General features: G+C 41.0%; 1 protein-coding gene across 2 annotated transcripts; it reads left to right on the forward strand.

Annotated features, from left to right (window-relative positions):
- Positions 1–120: 120 nt before the first annotated feature.
- Vezf1 (vascular endothelial zinc finger 1) lies at positions 121–16891 on the forward strand. Of its 2 annotated transcripts, none has more exons than XM_005394042.2 (6): positions 121–317; positions 5393–6087; positions 6823–6886; positions 7911–8112; positions 9898–10059; positions 13553–16891. In XM_005394042.2, exons 1-6 carry the CDS (start codon positions 285–287, stop codon positions 13978–13980), a joined length of 1584 nt encoding a protein of 527 aa, XP_005394099.1. In that variant the 5' UTR covers positions 121–284; the 3' UTR covers positions 13981–16891. The 2 variants fall into 2 exon arrangements, with proteins under 2 accessions (XP_005394099.1, XP_005394100.1); XM_005394043.2 differs by having other exon boundaries at positions 7929–8112.
- Positions 16892–18417: the final 1526 nt, after the last annotated feature.

Consider the following 18417-nt stretch of genomic DNA (forward strand, 5'->3'; position numbering starts at 1 on the left):
TCACTAGGAACAGCAAGTTGACGGAGCCGCCCGCGCACCCCGAGACGGGAACTCACCTTCTCTTGGGTAAGGGCGGGTGTCTACTCTAAAACTACCGCCCGCGCTCGCCGCCGCGGTGGTGCGTCCCGGAGGTTACCGGAAGTGGCCGCGCTCGGCGCTGCCATGTTGAGGAGCCGCCGCTGCCGCTGCCGCCGCCGCCGCCGCCGCTTTGTTGTCGCCTCCTCCGGCTGAGGAGGCTCCCTGAGCGGGGGGAGTGGGGAGGAGGGGGGTCGGCCGCCGCAGCCATGGAGGCCAACTGGACCGCGTTCCTGTTCCAGGTACTGGGGGCCCCCCCGGGGGGGACAGGGGGCCAGGGGGGCCGGGCCCCGGGCTGGCGGGCGGGCGGGCGGGCGCTCCTCCTCCCCTCCCTCCCGGCTCCGCTCTCCGGCCCGGCCTTAATCCCCCTTTGTTTTTCCGCTCGCCCGCCCCGGCGGTGCCCGCTGCCGAGGTGAAAGGAGGCGGCCGCACGGGGCGCGGGGGAGAGAGCAGGCCTCGAGGTGAACCCCGGGCCCCCCCAGCAACACGCGCGCACACACCCTTCCCTCCCACCCCGTGGGGAAGGGAGGAGGCCGCCGCTGTCACCGCTGCGCGGCCGGAGAAAGGAGGGCGCCGGGCCCTGGAGAGCGCGGGCCGCTCGGCCCCTGCTGCGGGCGGGCGCGGGCCGCGCCGAGGGTGAGGGGTCCCCGCTCCCGCTCGCCACACACTTCATCCATCTTTCGCCCGCCTCCTTTCTCCTCGCCGCCCTCTCCCCTTTTTGTGTGCGTGCGAGTGTGTTGACTTTCTGACCCTCCTCCCACATCCCGCGAATAGCGGGTATCCCTGGGTTCCCCGCCACTCCCCCTTCCCGCCGCCCCCTCGTGTTTACCCAGTTGAGAGGGGTGTTGTGAGGGTGTCTGCCTTCCCCAAACTTTTGCACTTGATTTCCGTTTTCCTTGCCCCAGCCCCGGCCGAGCCCGGCAGCTGGCACCCTGTCCCTCTGTCCAGCTCCTGCGCCGTTCCGTGCAGCGCGGGGAATCCCCGGGCCGGGCGGGGCGGGGAGGGGAGCGGGGCCGGGACTCCGGGAGGCGCGACCTTCTCCCGAGCGCTGTCCCCCGCGGCCCGCTCCTGCGTTTCCTTCAGCCGAGCGGGGAGACGCTGAGCGGAGAGCGCAAACAAAGTCCGCTTACAAAGCCCCCAGATGAGTCACTCCTTGGGGTGTTGGTCTTCGCTTTTTGCAAGAAACTTACTAGTGACTGTAGCCCATGCGTTAGCCATCCTCTTGGCTCCCCGCTTTATGTGAGGGACCCTTGTTTGGAAGATCTGGGCTGGAACTTTTTTTTTCCCTGCTTCGTTTCTGTTTGCAAACCAAGCGGTTAGTGAGCGGTAGCGATGAGCTCACGGGGAAGCTTAGGAATCCGGTGAGGTTAGGAAGCTCGTCACTTTTAAGTGCGTCCTTCCCGCCTAAGTTATTTTCTCTCTTTGAATACTTCGTGAAATCCCAAACGCCTAGCTTGGGCGCTTAGAATCTTTCAGAACTACGCAGGAACGGATGCAGAATTTTTAAAAATTACAAATCTCCCCTCAGCTTCTGGTACCATCCTAGTGCAGGGTAGTATAGGGAATTGGAGAATTCAGAATTACCTATTGTGTAAGATCTGGTTTATTGTTTTAAGAAATATTTCACATGTGGGCAATATGATTTTTAAAGTGATTGTTGAAATGTATTTGGGCTTTTTTTTAAAAAAAAGTAGTAATTAGCAACATTTATTGAAGACCGTGGTGCAGTAGCAGAAACAGGCAGAAGGAAAAAGGGAAAAAGGAGTAGGAAGAGGAAGTCTTTAACTCAGGCTTTCAGTATTTAAAAGGTTAGATACCTTTGATTCCAGGTGGGGGCTTCTTAAAATTGAAAGTACTCAAAATTACGGAACTCATGAACTTCCCTGTTTCCTCATTCTGATCCAGTATTATTTTATTGTGCTTTGATGAGCTTGATAAAAATGTGATAAATCAATTTAATGCACTGGAAAAGAAATGATATACTAGCTGACATTCAGTTGGTGTAAAGGTGGCTAATTCCTTTCCTAGAAAAAGTTATCAAATGAGCATTTTAAAATAGAGGATTGAGGGGCCGGGGATATAGCTCAGCAGCATAAGTGCTTGCCTGGCAAGCTTGAGGTCATGAGTTCGATTCCTGCCCCCCCCAAATTTTTTTTTTTTTTTTTTGGTTTTTTTCTGGTACCAGTAATCGAACTCAGGACCTTGGGCTTGCCAGGCAAGCGCTGTGCCACTGAGCTAAATCCCTAGCCCCCAAAATAAAATAAAATAGAGGATTGATAGCCTGTAGAAATGGTTTTCATGTGATTAAAGTTATTAAACAGCGGAGACTGAAAAAAAAAGAGTTATGTTAAGAAAAAAACCTATTACTTATCTTTGGGAGCTAGTTGAAAGATCTTTTGAAATACTTTTTTTTAAAACTATCATTCTTTCCCTGGATAAAGGAAATGCAAGCATTTATTGGCCAACTTTTTAATTAGATTTTATATGTAATTTTTTCAGCAACTAAAACCTTTTTCAGCCTGGTGGAGAAGTGTGAAAGCTAATGTGTGGTCCTGAGTTTGGCAATGTATGCAGTGAAATTGTTGAGAAACTTGTAATTTAGAGCCGAGGAGAGTTGAATGGGTGGAGAATATTGTGGACCTTTCTATGGAAAGGTATGACTAGACCTAATCATTTCTGATTTTACATAACTTTCACTGGGGAAATAGAGAATTAAACTCTCGTGTTTGTTTCCTAGAGCATCCTGTTGATTTTAAAACAATATTTGATTTTAAAACTACCCAAGAAGTTATGCTGTTGAATATTCTAAGGTAATTTAGTACCTGCCTATACTATCCAGATAACCTGGTGCAAAGTGAAAGCTGTAGCTATTAAAATGTTTGATGGATGATCCTAACAGGACATTCAAGATATGACTCACCAATGCTAATTTGTTTCAGTGCAAAATCTTTTACCCTCTGGCACTGGAGATTTCAGGGTGCCATATCCTACTACTCTGGGTGATGAAATAATATTTCTGTTTTGTTTTTTGCCAGCCCCAGAGAAAGGAAAGCTTAGGCAGGGCTAAGAAGCTTTGTACATAAAAGAAATAGGAAATAAAATTAAAGCTTTGATTTGGTAATGCTTTGTCAAATAAAAGTCTACCTAGAAATTATATTTTTAAAATAAATCACTTTACTGAAGGCAGGCCATGGTTGTTACTCTACTTTGTCTCTCCCAGAGAACAAGTTGGGAAAACCCAGTTCTCCTCTTAGAAGGCTTCATGTAGAAATGTGGGGTTCCTAAGAATCCTCGGTGATTCCTGTAGTCATTCTACAGCATTTCACCCAAGAAGCAGGGACCTAGTGTGACCGTCATGTGAGAATGAGCTTCAGCCATACTGTAAAAATGCCTTATGTTTCCACAGACATCTGAATTGGTAAAATGGCAGTAAGTGCTTTTAGTGCTCCATTGTACTAATGGTTGTTTAGAACTGAAAAACGCCTCAAAATGTTATAAGTCTGAACTTTGTCCAGAAGATTTGCTTTCCCTACTATCTGATCTGTTAGCTGTTGAAAGTGTATATCTTGAGTTATCTTCCACTATTAACTGTTTGTATACTGTATGGAAACTTAGGTATCTTCCTACAGCCCGGTTGGAAATGGAGTAAGATTATAGAGTTTAAATTGTGTAAACTTTCTATTGATGCCACCTGGCTAGGTAGAACCCAACAGTCACATGCTCCACAAATTAAAGGTGGACTGTAATTCAGTATGAGCATTAAGTCCAAAAAAGACACTCATAAGTTAACTAAACAATTTCTCATAGTGCTTCCAGGACCTAAAGATTTAGATACCCCTAAAGGGTATCTAAATCAAAATTGTTGAATTGAAACTGATAGCTCTGGATACCATACCTCCTAATCATTTAGGGGAAGAGTAGTTCCAGGCTTAGCTTTTGTGTTGCCATTAAATAAACTGGATCAATGTGTGATTGATGTTCAAATCCATCAGGGGAGGAGCTCTGGATGAGTGTGTGTGTGTGCTTTCTTGTTTGTTTGATTTGTTTTTTCTTTAATTGAGTTAGTTAACCAAGTGATTATAGTTGGAAGAATAAGTGACCAAGTGTCTAAGTAATGGAATGGACCCTTCCCAGAATATTGTATACTTAAAATACTTAAAACTCTAACCTCTTGAGTACATACATTCTTCTAGGATTATAAAACTCAAGCACAGGGGCTTGGGCTCAGTGTTAAGAGTTTAAAAACTAATGTTGGCGTAGAACAACCTATTAGGAAGAACTATTTCAGGAATTTTTCCATCATTTCCTAAATGCATATCAGTATGGAGGTGTGGAGAATTTTGAAAGAATCAAAACCAAGAGAGTAACTATTCATAAATACCAAGAACCCCATCCACAATGAAATTTTGGTTTCAGTGCAGTGAAGAAAATTTGCAGACAGTGGTCCATCCCCCGGTTTTGGAGTGGAGAACCAAATTATAACAGCAAGTGTCCATATTTTCTGAAAGCCTACAGCTGCTAAAAGAAGATGGATGTGAAAGAAATTTAAATGTTCATTGTTTGTGTTTTCTCTCACTAGTCTGTCTTTGAGAGTTTGGCGTTTAAACAGGGAGTGTTGCTAAAGGACGCAGACTAGTGGAAGATGAAATGACCTGAGGAACAACTGACAGGTGTTTGCTATGGGCTACCTTCACAGATGCCTTGCAGGTTGATCAATAGCAGGTTTTGTTTCAACCAAATCTTTTAGTAAAATGAAAACTTTTAAAATAAACTTAACAACTAACATATGTATTCAGAGAACTAGATTCCTTTCATCACTTAGCAACAACCCCTTAATCACTTAAGAGTTTTCTTTTGATGGAAAGGGAGTGACATGGTTCTTTTCCTTTCCTGGATAACAGACAAGAGGTGATTATGTCATTGTGTGAGTGTGTGTTGCTCCAGTAAGGTACTGTTAAATACTTATGTCTGGGTTGTAATTTTTTTGACAAGTACTTAAACTTGGTTGCAGCACTGACAGACTAATGCAAACTGATTTCATCAGCTGGTATGTCCCTTCTGAACCAGGGTGGTATGTAGTTTAGTCAGCTATTTGTGTCAGCAACTTAGTTGCAAAAGTTTTGTGTCTGCACAGTGATTTTTCAGTGCTTTGTCTTTGGAGTTCTGGGAGTAGCAAGATGATTGCTCCATCTCTGCTGCAGAAAGTAGCTCGCAGGCTCCTTGACTGTTTCTTCTGTTCTGAACTGTCTGGAACATGTTGAATTTTGAAGGTCATTGTGAGGGGCTGAGTTTCTCAAGTGTAAATGTTTGATTTTAGGCCCATGAAGCCTCCCATCACCAACAGCAGGCAGCACAGAACAGCTTGCTGCCTCTCCTGAGCTCTGCTGTGGAGCCTCCTGATCAAAAACCATTGCTTCCAATACCAATAACTCAGAAACCTCAGGCTGCACCAGAAACATTAAAGGATGCCATTGGGATTAAAAAAGAAAAACCCAAAACTTCATTTGTGTGCACTTACTGCAGTAAAGCTTTCAGGGACAGCTATCACCTGAGGCGCCACGAGTCCTGCCACACAGGGATCAAGTTGGTGTCCCGGTCAAAGAAAACCCCCACCACAGTGGTTCCCCTTATCTCAACCATCGCAGGGGACAGCAGCCGAACTTCGCTGGTCTCAACTATTGCAGGCATCTTGTCAACAGTCACTACATCCTCCTCAGGCACCAACCCCAGCAGCAGTGCCAGCACCACAGCTATGCCCGTAACCCAGTCTGTCAAGAAACCCAGTAAGCCTGTCAAGAAGAACCATGCTTGTGAGATGTGTGGGAAGGCCTTCCGAGATGTGTACCACCTCAATCGGCACAAGCTCTCCCATTCAGATGAAAAGCCCTTCGAGTGTCCTATTTGTAATCAGCGCTTCAAGAGAAAGGACCGGATGACTTATCATGTGAGGTCTCATGAAGGAGGCATCACCAAACCCTATACTTGCAGTGTTTGTGGGAAAGGCTTCTCGAGGTACTGCATTTTCCTTTATTTTTTTCAGTATGGTATCGATAAACTTCAGTTTTGTCTCTGTGTGATCTAGCAGGTTTATGTGAGTATAGATGTGGGCAGGCCTGTGTTATTAGAGGAGATTGGTGATGGATAAGTAATACGCCTCCTGGTATAATTCCAGTTTGGTGTGGTTGACAAGTGGTGACATAGTTATTATCTTGTTATTTCTTTTAAAAGTGTCTTGGTGGACTGAGGCCGTTGGTTGGCGCAGGGATGCTTATCTCTGCAAAACCATTAGTTTCAAATTCGGATGGGGAACTAGACATGAGGTTCACTGTGCAAATCAAAGAAAATTATTTCCTGCAAGTTGGGATGACCTTGGATACGTGTTCAGTGAAACTTTCAGGGGAATGTTTCCCCATTTTTCTGTGGGCACTAACATTTCTCTAATTTTCATTTTGAAAAGCTTTCAGTTAATGTAGTAGTAGCTATTAGGATTAAACTGTAGGTATCATATAGTGATAAAGACTCAAGACCTGATATGATTTGATGTTGACTAGGAGAAAGGTAAATGACTGACTTTTATTTAGGTAAGAGAGGTAAGGAGGCTTGCACTGGGGGGAAGTGGAGTTGGTAATTCTGCTAGCTTTCTTTAAAATGCCCCCTTCTAATCTGCCAAGCATGTAAGCATCACATAAGTAGCATTTCTCTATATGTGTTCCATTACATCTTCTGTTGAAACTCTCTCTTTCACAGGCCTGACCACTTAAGCTGTCACGTAAAACATGTCCATTCAACAGAAAGACCCTTCAAATGCCAAGTAAGAGTTAAAATGACTTATCCTTAGTGTAGCACTTAATGCACATTATCCAGAAGGTCTGAGCCAGTCAAATCTCACAGTTCTTGAATAGTCTTAAAATCACTGACTTGAATAAATGTGGTCCATTTTAATTTGAGTTTTATAAAATATAAATGACAGCTTTTATTTCTGTAAGGCAGGATCATTTTTAAAAATGTGTGTTGTTTTGTAAGCTACATTTTTCCCTTTTTTTGGCCAGCATTTTTTGGTTTAAGAGGAAAAAAAATAATCTTGCAAAGGTTGTTGTATATCTTAAATGAATAAAAGAATAAAGACTTTAAACTAATTTCTGGATTGATGGTTAAGGATGTTTAAGCTGTAATTAAAGAATGTAGGCTTTATTCTCCCCAGAATTAACACTGACTAAAGTTTTGTTTGTTAGTACCAAATTGGAGCATTTTCTAGTTGTTTGAAATCTATTCAGATTGATTTCATATGACATAAATTGTGATAATGAAAAGATTGAGAATTTTGCTAAATCAAATGATTGTCATAAGTATTGCTAATTCTTGTTGCTGAAAGTCACTTAGTGCACCTTTCAGTTAGATTTGTGAATGACTCATTTGATTTGAATTCTTATGAAAAATCTGATTGGAGAATACATGGAAGCTAGTGTTGTTGAGTGAGTACCTTAATCCACCAATAATTTTGTGATAGTTATTATTATTCCCATTCTACAGATGAGTAAATAGTCAGATAGGTGCACTAACTTGTTCAGCTTACAGTGTTTAGTAAATTGTGAAGCTCAGTTTAAATCCAGTTTTATCTAATGCTAACCCTCACATCTTTTCACCACTCTATGTTGATATATTTTTCCTCCAGATAAGTCTAAAATCCACCAGGGATTTTAGTATGCTTCTGATTCTAACTAATACATGGAATTAAAATTTAACTAGATCATGTCATGCTGACATGAATAGGGTAATGCATAGAATATAACTTACTTTAAAATGAGTAGAACAGGATAGTCTATATTTAAAAAAAGTTTTCCTCCCTCATGCAGACGTGCACTGCTGCCTTTGCCACCAAAGACAGACTACGGACACACATGGTGCGCCACGAAGGCAAGGTATCGTGTAACATCTGTGGGAAGCTCCTGAGTGCGGCGTATATCACCAGCCACTTAAAGACACATGGGCAGAGCCAAAGTATCAACTGTAATACATGTAAACAAGGCATCAGTAAAAGTAGGTGATGCTTCAGATTGTTTCCTGTGTTTGATATTGATGAAATCAAGATTTTCTAGAAATACATCAAAGATATTTTCACTGTGCTCTCAGGACTATATTGATGTTCATCTTACACATTTCCGTCTGTTACTAATGTATACAAACAGGCATCAGTGGAGAGTGTTAGTGTCTGAACTATGCTTTATGTACATCTGTGCAAACAGCATTGATAAGCTCTCCACTAATTTTACTTTCAACCCCATCTTTTTCTACCAATAACACATATTAGAGCAGAATTTTCCCACAGGTGTTTTTCAAGGTGTCTTCTATGGGGCTTGAGTAAAAAGCTCTAATGTGTTAAGAAATGAGATACCAGAAGCCACATTAGAAAGCTGCGTCACATTCTAGGCAATTTTGTTTTTATTTAAAGTTAAGATTCTTAAGTATCAGTCTCCTAACTCCAGATTTTATTAATTAAAGCATTCTTAGTAATTACCTTAAAAGTGAAAACAATGCTAATAAATTTGCTTTTTAGACTCAAATCTGTAGCACAATGGGATATCGTATCCATTTGAATGTTTAAATGCTTTCCTTGTCTTAGAGAGACAATAGGAGATATAATATTCTATTGTATCTATCTTAGGAGATAACAATATTCCAGAGACTTATAAATAAAATTTAATACTTGCCTTTACCCAGTCTATTTTTTTAAGATTACCCTAACTACTAAAAAAGTATTTTCCTAATTCTACGTCTTTTTTCTTGTTCTTTTTTCCCCCAGTACGAAGGATTGAACCCAGAGTCTTCTCACAGAGCTATATGTTTGGTCCTTTTTATTTTTTTATTTTGAGATAGGATCTTATTATAAGTTCATAAGTTCCCCAGGCTAGGTTTGAGCTTAGGATCCTCCAGCTTCCCAGAGTGCCAGAATTACAGGTTGCACCACCATGTCCAACCAATGTGAAATACTATATATGTACTTCATACAGCAGAAATATCAAATATCAAAAAAATAGGTGGCCAGAGTGAATGAGAAAGAAAGCTTAATGTGGGTTTGGTTTTTTTTTTTTGCACCAGGAATTGAACTCAGGACCTCACATTTGCCAGGCAGGCGCTGTGCCGATGAACCATATCTCCAGCCCCTTAGTGTGTTTTAATCTCATCATTTTTTGCTATTCTCTAGTGTGTTGTACTGTAGCTTTGTAAAACTCATTTTTAATGTAGGTCATTGTGGATAAGGAAGCATATCAATTATTTTAATGTTGATGAACCCATACTAATATTACACAGTTTCCATTTTAAAAAAAAAAAAAATTTGCTTTTTGTTATGGAAAAGGAATTTTTATTGTTTTTTGGGGGGTTGGTTTTGTTGGTGGGTTTTTTGTTTGTTTATATTTGCATTACTGGAATCAATCCTAGGGGTCTCTATCACTGAGCCACATCTCCATTGCTTTTTATTTTTTTTATTTTGAGACAGGTCTCACTAAATTGCCTAGGCTGGCTTTATGATGCTCTTGCTCATCTCCTGAGCATCTGGGATTACAGATGTGCCCCACCCCACCTAACTAAAATTCTTTTCTACTTAATAGTGGTTTTTCTAATTCTCTAGATTTTTTTAATGAATTTATTTATCTTGGTCAGAAGAGACACAAGAAGCAGAAAAAGGTACACTATAGTAGTAGCTATTAGTTAAGTGATAAAAATCACAGAGGAACTCAGAATCAGTATTTAAATTCAAGGTTTTGAAAATATAGCTATACTTTTCAAGGTAAAGACAGTGTTTCTGGTTTGTCTTTGGAATAGCATGCATGAGTGAAGAGACCAGCAGTCAGAAGCAACAGCAGCAACAGCAGCAGCAGCAGCAGCAACAACAACAGCAACAACAACAACATGTGACAAGCTGGCCAGGGAAGCAAGTAGAGACATTGAGACTGTGGGAAGAAGCTGTTAAAGCAAGGAAGAAAGGTAAGATGAGGTTTCCAGTGTTCCAGGCATGGCTTGAAAAGTGTTTTCATTTAGTATGCCAGGCAAACAAAGGAAAGAAGTCACAGTTTGGGGAACCTAGCTATACAGAAACATGTAAAATCGTTTCATGCTGGGAAATAATTGGTAAAGTTTATTTGTTGGCAACAGAGCTTCCAAATGATTTTTTTTGTTTTGTTTTTTTTTTGTTTTGTTTTTTTTTTGTTTTTTTTCCGGTACTGGGAATCGAACTCATGACCTTGCACTTGCCAGGCAGGTGCTCTGCCACTGAGCTAAATCCCCAGCCCTAAATGATTTTTTATTAGTAGGAAATACAAATTATCAGTACTTCTTATCCTTTCTTTTGATTTACTTCTTATAAATTTGGAGTCAAATTTGGTCCTTCTTATGCTTAAAATTCTATTTTTATGTTCATTGTGATGTCAGCTTCCTTTGTTGTTCTTCCTAAAAATTATCCTTGTGTGTGTGTAAGTTCATTTTCTTATGACTGTTATTTTCTGCTCTTTCATATTTTTTCAGACTTGTGCTATTTAGTACTTGATTCAGACTATAGTGCTGATGTCTTTTCTCTTGGTCTTATCTCTGTAATCTTCTGTTTATCACTGGGGCTGGCTTTAGCTTAACATGTCTGTACTTCTGCTGTTAAAGACTTTGCTGTATTTGTCATGAAAGCTGAAAATGATTTGCTTTTCTCTGTGTATAGTTTATAAAGAATCAGTTGAAGGGTCAGTTTTCAACCAACTTTTCCATTTACTAGTTACAGCTTTGACCTCTGGGCCACTGTGCAGAAGTTCAAATCATTTTGTCACTATACTGTCAGTCATAGGACAGATTCCTAAATTTCTTCTCTTCTCCTCTACCTCTGGCACCCACTTTATTTTAAATTCTAAGGAATCTTCTGCATATAGGCTCCTGTATGATTCCTTCACTGTGTAGTTTCTTCTTTTACTTTCATGTAGTGTGGGCTGTTCCCGTCTTCAGATCCCACCTAAACATCCTATACTTGGATAAAGATAAAAGGAGTAGCATCTTTTTTCATACACCTTCTGACACTGGGGGAAAAGAAAGGTTCTTTTTCCCATTTTCCAAATGAAGATTTGTCATTATTTTGATAAAATGTTTTGTGGAGGGAGAAGTGGTAGGGACCACCAGTGAGGAACAGAAAAATTTAGTGCTGTAGACTAATTGTACAGTAGGTTGAAAATATATTATGAAGAATATTTTACTTAAAGTAGGAATAAAAGTGTTTTAAGCCAAAGTAAAAGGGCAGTGTTAGGGCTGGAAGTGTCACACAATGATATAGTGGTTGTCTTACTTGGGCAAGGCCATGGATTCCATCCCCACCATAGCAAAAAAAAAAAAAAATCTGTTAGAGTAAAAAGAAAACACAAGTTAGAGGGGTGGGTGGGATACACAGTGAACATTCCTTCATTTGAGGAGAACAGGCAGAGAATACCCTTAGCAGTGCTACCATCACAGTGAATTGGTTTCCTCTTCTGTTCATTCTCTGTCATATTCTCTCTCTCTCCCTCTACCTCCCTCCCTCTCTCTCCCCCTTCTCCCTCCCTCTCCCGCCCTCTCCCTCTCTCTCTCTCTCTCTCTCTCACACACACACACACACACACACTGTCACACACACTCCTGTTTGGTATTGTATTTCAATTTATTTTACACAATAAGACTTGATTGTTTAGCTCGTCTTCTGACTGCCCTGAAACAAAATACTATTGTGTTCTTCCCATTTGTAGCATGAATCTTTCTGGGAATGACTACTGATGTTAGCAACCTCTGTATTCATGTTAGTAAATGTCACATTTTGAGGGAGAGGAAGCTTCTGAACTGAAAACTAACTTCAATCAGAATTGTCCCTTAAATACTAGACGTAAATAAAGTAGTATAAGTTCCCAAACATGGATGATGATCAAATCATCATTGAGGGAGCTTTTAAAAATACATATTTCTCAGGTTTCATGTCAGTTTCACTATTGAATTTCCCAGGAATCCTTGTTTTTAAAAGCTCCCTAGATAGATGGGTTTTGATCTGCCCAGATCAGGAATTCCTGTAGGGAGTATGAAGTGTGCCACAGTTATATCATATTGATCAAGAAGGGGGCTTTATTGATTGAGTCCACCTGAGGTGATTTGAACCCCTGTGGACCATGTGCAAACCTCCATCTTTATGTTGAATGTATTTCTTAATTTTGACAGCCAAGTCACCACTAGCCTACCCCTGTCTCCTTACTGCTGGTTTATGGCATACCAGTAGGTGGTACTAAATTTTCTTGAGGGGTAGGTTGGGGTGTCACCTTACAGAAAAGTTTTAAATGCCCAATGAGCTGGGAATGCAGTTTAGTGGTAGAGCACTTGCCTAGCATGTGGGAGGCTCTGGGTTCAGTCCTTACCACCGAGGGGAAAAAGCGTGCCTAGGCATTCCTGGACAGCAAGGACCAGGGTCCCCCAGCTCACTACAGGGTATTCTTGCCTGACACGTTCTCCTTGGTATGCTTGGTAATATGTATAATATGTGCAGTTAAATGATATTGGACATAAAGAAGTGATTATATTAACATAAGCAAAGTAGAAGTGGAGGTTAAGAGGGAGAACACAACCCTATTAAGTAGTATTTTTTCTTTCTTACTATAACTAGGAAACATAATCAGGAAGTATAAGATTATTTAACTTAGAGCAGTTTTCCTATGATTCAAATAAACATATATTGAAGTAGCTTGTTTATTGTTCCCTAATTATGCATTTTTTTCTAATTCTGCATTTTTAAAACCTTAAGAGAATGTGGCTTCACTTTTAAGAAGGCTTTAACGTATCATTGAGTACACACACTTCTCTCTGCTAGTCACAGTGTGCCTTAGGAGAAGATTTTTCTGATTATCTGTTATTGTGTAACCATTGGCCCAGCTGTGTGTAAACAAGCTCTTTTCACCTGGCCTGCTGGTGGTTGGCTCTTCCTAGGAAAGTCTTTAGAACACACGTGCATGAAGTGGTAGTGAGAACATTTATCTCTGTTTGGTATCTCTGCCCACCCAGAGTGCCTTGCAGAAATTAACTGATCCTCCGAACATCATTGTGAGGTAGGTAGGTAAATCTGAGCTTAAAATCAAAAGTGCAAGGCTAGGGCCAGGGATATAGCTCAGTGGCACAGTGCCTGCCTGGCAAGCACGAGGTCCTGAGTTTGATTCCAGGTACCAAAGAAAGCCCGAAAAAACGCAAGGCTAAACAAGTTGCCTAAGTCCTCAAAGGGGAGGTATAGCTTCAGAGAAGAGATTCGCACATTGGGATCCCCGGCCCCCAGGCATGGGCCCAGAAGGTTCCTCTCTTCCTCTTGACCACTTGGTAGACAATTATAGTTTGACTTATTAAATGTTTGTCCTTTTTAATTAAAATAAATTGGTTCAGAAACTGTTTGTGAATTTTTTCCCTGTTTTCAGAGTCTAAAGGTCCTTTTGTCTTCTCATTTTAGAAGCTGCTAACCTGTGCCAAACCTCCACGGCTGCTACGACACCTGTGACTCTCACTACTCCATTCAATATAACATCCTCTGTGTCATCTGGGACAATGTCAAACCCAGTCACAGTGGCAGCTGCAATGAGCATGAGAAGTCCAGTAAATGTTTCAAGTGCAGTTAATATAACCAGCCCAATGAACATAGGGCATCCTGTAACTATAACCAGTCCATTATCCATGACCTCTCCTTTAACACTCACTACCCCAGTAAACCTCCCAACCCCTGTCACTGCCCCAGTGAATATAGCACATCCTGTCACAATCACATCCCCGATGAATCTGCCTACTCCAATGACATTAGCTGCCCCTCTCAATATAGCAATGAGGCCTGTAGAAAGCATGCCTTTCTTGCCCCAAGCTTTGCCTACATCACCGCCTTGGTAAACAGTATTGTAATATCAAATATGGGTTAAAGTAAATATTTACCAGCAACTTATTTTAGTTGATAAAAGCAAAAAAGCAAACCATGAAATTGGGAGATTTTATTACATTAGTTAATAAGAATATAGTAGCATTTTCCTCCAATTTGGCTGGGATTGTTCAAAGTAGGGTGTATATGTAACCTATCACTGGACCATTTTGGTTTAATCAAAGATTCCTTTTTAGCTGACAACATTGCTTAAACAGGATAGTAGTTGGCAAGATGAAATGCCAGAATTAAAACCAATCATTAAAAGTGAAACCCATTTCAAAATTTTAAAATTAGCATTATTGTTTCTAATCCCAAGAAATCATTTTATTCTAAACACTAGCTAGACTGTTTCCCCTGTACAAGGTGGATGGCTGATTTTAACCTGAAATTCTAAATCCACAGATTGAGAGCTAGTGTAGAATTGTCTGTGTTTATTGTTTTTATAAGTAAATACATGCATTGTCATAATAAAATGCATTTCAGAGAATATGCATTTTACCTTTGGGAATATGTTAATTTCAGGCAGCATTCCCTATGGGAAAGGTGATACCAGCTCTGATATGCAAAGCATATGATAATTTATCATTCTAACTTCAACATATAATAGGGATTGTGACCTGATATTTGGAGATGTAAATATTGCTCAGCATATTAATCCTGATGGAATATAGCATTGTAGTTGACTTTTTAAAAAAATTTTTAAAAACTATACAAATTGTGTTTTGGTAAGGAAAGGCCGCCATTGACAGAGAAGTCACATGTGCGGACCGGCAGGCTTCTAACAATTGAAGGTCAGTGGGACTCCTGTTTAGGAGCTAAGGAGTACTTTGGAACAGTTCAAATATATTGCTTTAAATTGGAAGACGCTGGAGGCACTGGGATGTGAAATGCCCTTCTCTCTCCCAATCAGCCTGTTGATGTTACAACAGGGACAGATGTTTTAGATGCTCACTAGAGTTTATGTCTTATATTAAATTGTATACAGTTTTTATTCTAACCACTAACTAGGTAGTATGCCCCTTCAGAACAAGCAGAGTGTATCTTTCTTTTTTCTTTTTCCGTTTAATCAAGTATTATGCAGATTCGTTCAACTTTGTAAATATGGACATCACTTTTTTTTTTCTCTGAGAAAACATTTGTATCAGCTTTGTGGTGTTTTCAGGGAGACAGCTGTCTGCACTCTCTGTAGAAACCAAGCAATGGTTGTGCACGTTTAAAACATGTGCTTTTTATTTCTTAGCAGTATGTTTTCTCTCTGTACATAAGGTAGAAACCAAAAGCTCCGGAAACAGATACTCTTTATGCCATCATGCCACACATTAATGTTTTTAAAACATTGTGTTAAAAAAGTTAAAACCAAGACGCTGTGATTTTTTTTTTTGTAAGTTGCAATATGTTTTTGGTTTTTTCATGTTTTAATCTTACAGTTAAGAGAAATGGAAATTAGTTGTGTTAATCCTGCAGAATGTTCGCAGGACTGACTATCAAGCTGAGAGACTTCCGTTTATACCCCACTGTGTCAGTTCAAGCATCAAAAAACCTTGCATCTGAGGCAGACTTCCTACATCAGGGATAGGTATCTGTGTGTCATTATACAAAACAGTTCTAGGGGGTTGAACTACATAGTAAAAAAATAGTACCTAGTGTAAAATAATTTTATAAATGATCTTTTGTACTTTAGGACATTAAATTGTACAACTTTTGTATATATAAAAGCTTAGGAACTTTCTGTTTAGCAGGAAGGCAACACATTCCTACACTTTTAATGTATATGTTTGTTATAATGTCCATGTAAACATGCCCTATGTTTGTGCCTTTTAATTAGTTTGTCTCAATAAACAAAATGTAGAGAAAAATATGTAGCTATGACTTTGTTACAACTGTTCTTATCCACAGTACAGAATGGTTTGTTTTTAATATGTAGAGCATTATGTGTGGACTACTGGAAGGATTTGTGTAGAGAAGGCCCAGGAATGGCCCTGCTGAGGCCTGGATTGGGAAGGCGGTGACCACATTTGGAGGAAGCCCACATTTCCTGGCATGCAGACCCAGGACTGGGTTCTGGCTCTGCGTGCTAGGATGTTACTTCTGGTAGGCTGGCAGTCTCAGTCCTCCATGGTTCAGACAGCTCAAGTTTCCTCCATAGTGGTCCAAGGAGCAATCCTCAATGGGGGCAGGTGTGGGCCCTACCCCCAGGCTAGAGTGTGGTTGTCAGAATCCTGAAAATATTAGTTCTTTAAAAAAGAAAGATATATACTAGAAATGATTGTTTTATCAATTCATTGTATAATAAACAGGAGTGAGACTTCATTGTATGACTTCAGTTAAAATGCTATTTTATATGCATTCTTTATTCACTTAAGAAGCTTGTCTGCAATAATAAAGCCACGTCGTGTCTTCTTCTGGGAGGGAGAGAGTTGATGGTAGGATGGAGTTGAGGGTGGGCCACCGCAGAGGAGGCCGAACAGGTGTATGGTGAAACTCTCCTGTGTCTTGGAACTGGAAATGAGTTGTGATGCCGATGAACTGATTCAACCAGGTGTTGAAGGCACGACGGCCACTGCTCTACAGAAAGGCAAAGTATGTTTTTCCCTTCTGGTTGTAACCTGGGTGAGAGCTTCCCCTTTATCAGATTGGCAGCTAAACAGTTGTATTAGATAATCCTTAAATCTGACATCCAGCCTGTTGTGCTCTAGGGCTTGCTGCTTGGCCTGCACTTGCCTTTTATTGTGTATCCATTTCCCTCCTAAGGTGTGCTCCTAAATGAAGGTTTCTATGTAAGCAGATGATGATTTTACCTGTCAATACCAGCACTGTATTACTAACATGCAAAATCCTGCAGATTTATTTTGACAAATTAAAGTTAACCGGTCACAAATGTTATGATGGATTTCTTAATATCTCAAAAGTTTCATCAATTCATTATGATGATAGAAATATTTTGAAGCACTGTTTCTCCAGGTAAACACTTGTCAGTATTGGGCTGGAGGGGGAGGGAGGAACCGTGTTGGGCAGGTTAGTATCCTGGTTCCGTGGAGAAGGAAGAGTGAAAAGGCACCAGGTCCAGCTGACTTCAGAAGGGGTGGTATCCCTGTCAACAGCCTGGGGAACACTCAGGAGGCCAGGCAGTGGAGCAGTGGCCACATGTGTAGGCCCCTGCTTTACCTAAAACAGTAGATTTAAAACATTTCTTTTCATGCTCTATCCCACCTCACCCCCTCTTTTTCCTTTGTAGGGTGTGGTATTAGGGATTGAACCCAGGGCCTTCACACCAGTGTGCATCCCCAGCCCTTCTAAAATGTTGTGATACTGAGACAAGATCTAAGTCTTAAGTTGCTCAACCTGAGCTCAAACTTCTGGTTCTCCTTCCTCAGTCTCTCTGAGTGTTGGGATTATAGATACCACCATGGCCAGCTTCCCCATTTCTGCTTGCCCCAATTTTCAGCTGGATCCCTTGTCCATTTGTATCCAACTACGTTTATCACATGTTCACTGAGGATGGGCAGGGCCAGGCAGTAAGAGGCATGTAAAAAGGTGGTGAAGGCATTGCTGCTACCTCCGGAGTCTTATTAAGGGAGATAAATACCGAAGTGACAGTCTGACACTTCATTTGATGAAAACGTTTTAAATAACTGTATCGGTTTTATATAGAATAGAGGCTTTCCAAACTTCTTGTGATAATTGTGTTAGTCTGTTTATTGGTTCAGTGAATACAACTGAAAGGAAAAGCATTCCTTGTGCTGTTTTTGTGTTGAGAACAAGGGAAGTTTCATTTCACTGAGTTGCTAATCATTCCAGTCCCAGCTCTCCAAGTGCCTCTTCTCTACTCAGTGGACTTCGCAGTTTGGTTCTCTCTGCAGAGACCTGGGTTTAGGATATAGAAGGGAGAGTATAAGTTTTCATTCTAGCTTCCTCAAGGACCCCTGGACAGAAAGTCCAAGCCCATTCATGGGCTGGTGATCACTTTCCTCTCGCTTAAAACATACCCACTGCATTTCTTTAAAGAGTCTTACAGGCTATATATATACAAGATAGATAGATAGATAATTTGTTCTCGTTTGTGTGTATAATGTCCCCGCTCCTGGCCCATCACTGGCAGGTAACTGGATCAAATACCCGACTGGGGCAGGCAGGTCAGTGTATGACAGTGATGTAGGAATGAATACTGCCTATATTTGTGCCATAGTGCAGGACTTCATCTTTTCTTGGTAGCTGCCCTTGGGCAGTCTAAGGCCCATTTCATTCCCAAGAAAGGATTGGAGGGCCAAGGACTTCACTTATGTGATCTCTGCCAGGAGCTAGAGGTTGGCTAGGAGCCTTCCTCTTCCCAAGACAGGCACTTGAGCCAGGTCTTGGCTGTGGACCAAGGCATATACACATCACTTTGCAAAAACTGCCCTGTCATGGTA

Source organism: Chinchilla lanigera, unplaced genomic scaffold, assembly GCF_000276665.1.
Source record: "Chinchilla lanigera isolate Chin_1 unplaced genomic scaffold, ChiLan1.0 scaffold00050, whole genome shotgun sequence".
NCBI classification, from domain to species: Eukaryota; Metazoa; Chordata; class Mammalia; order Rodentia; family Chinchillidae; genus Chinchilla; species Chinchilla lanigera.

What these genes read in the sequence shown, in the direction of transcription:
- Vezf1 (XM_005394042.2), top strand. Translation starts at nt 285, where the DNA reads ATGGAGGCCAACTGGACCGCGTTCCTGTTCCAG. An exon ending in TAAACAAGGCATCAGTAAAA is followed by an intron (nt 8,113 to 9,897) that starts GTAGGTGATGCT and finishes TCTTTGGAATAG; the next exon opens with CATGCATGAGTGAAGAGACC. An exon ending in TGTTAAAGCAAGGAAGAAAG is followed by an intron (nt 10,060 to 13,552) that starts GTAAGATGAGGT and finishes TTCTCATTTTAG; the next exon opens with AAGCTGCTAACCTGTGCCAA.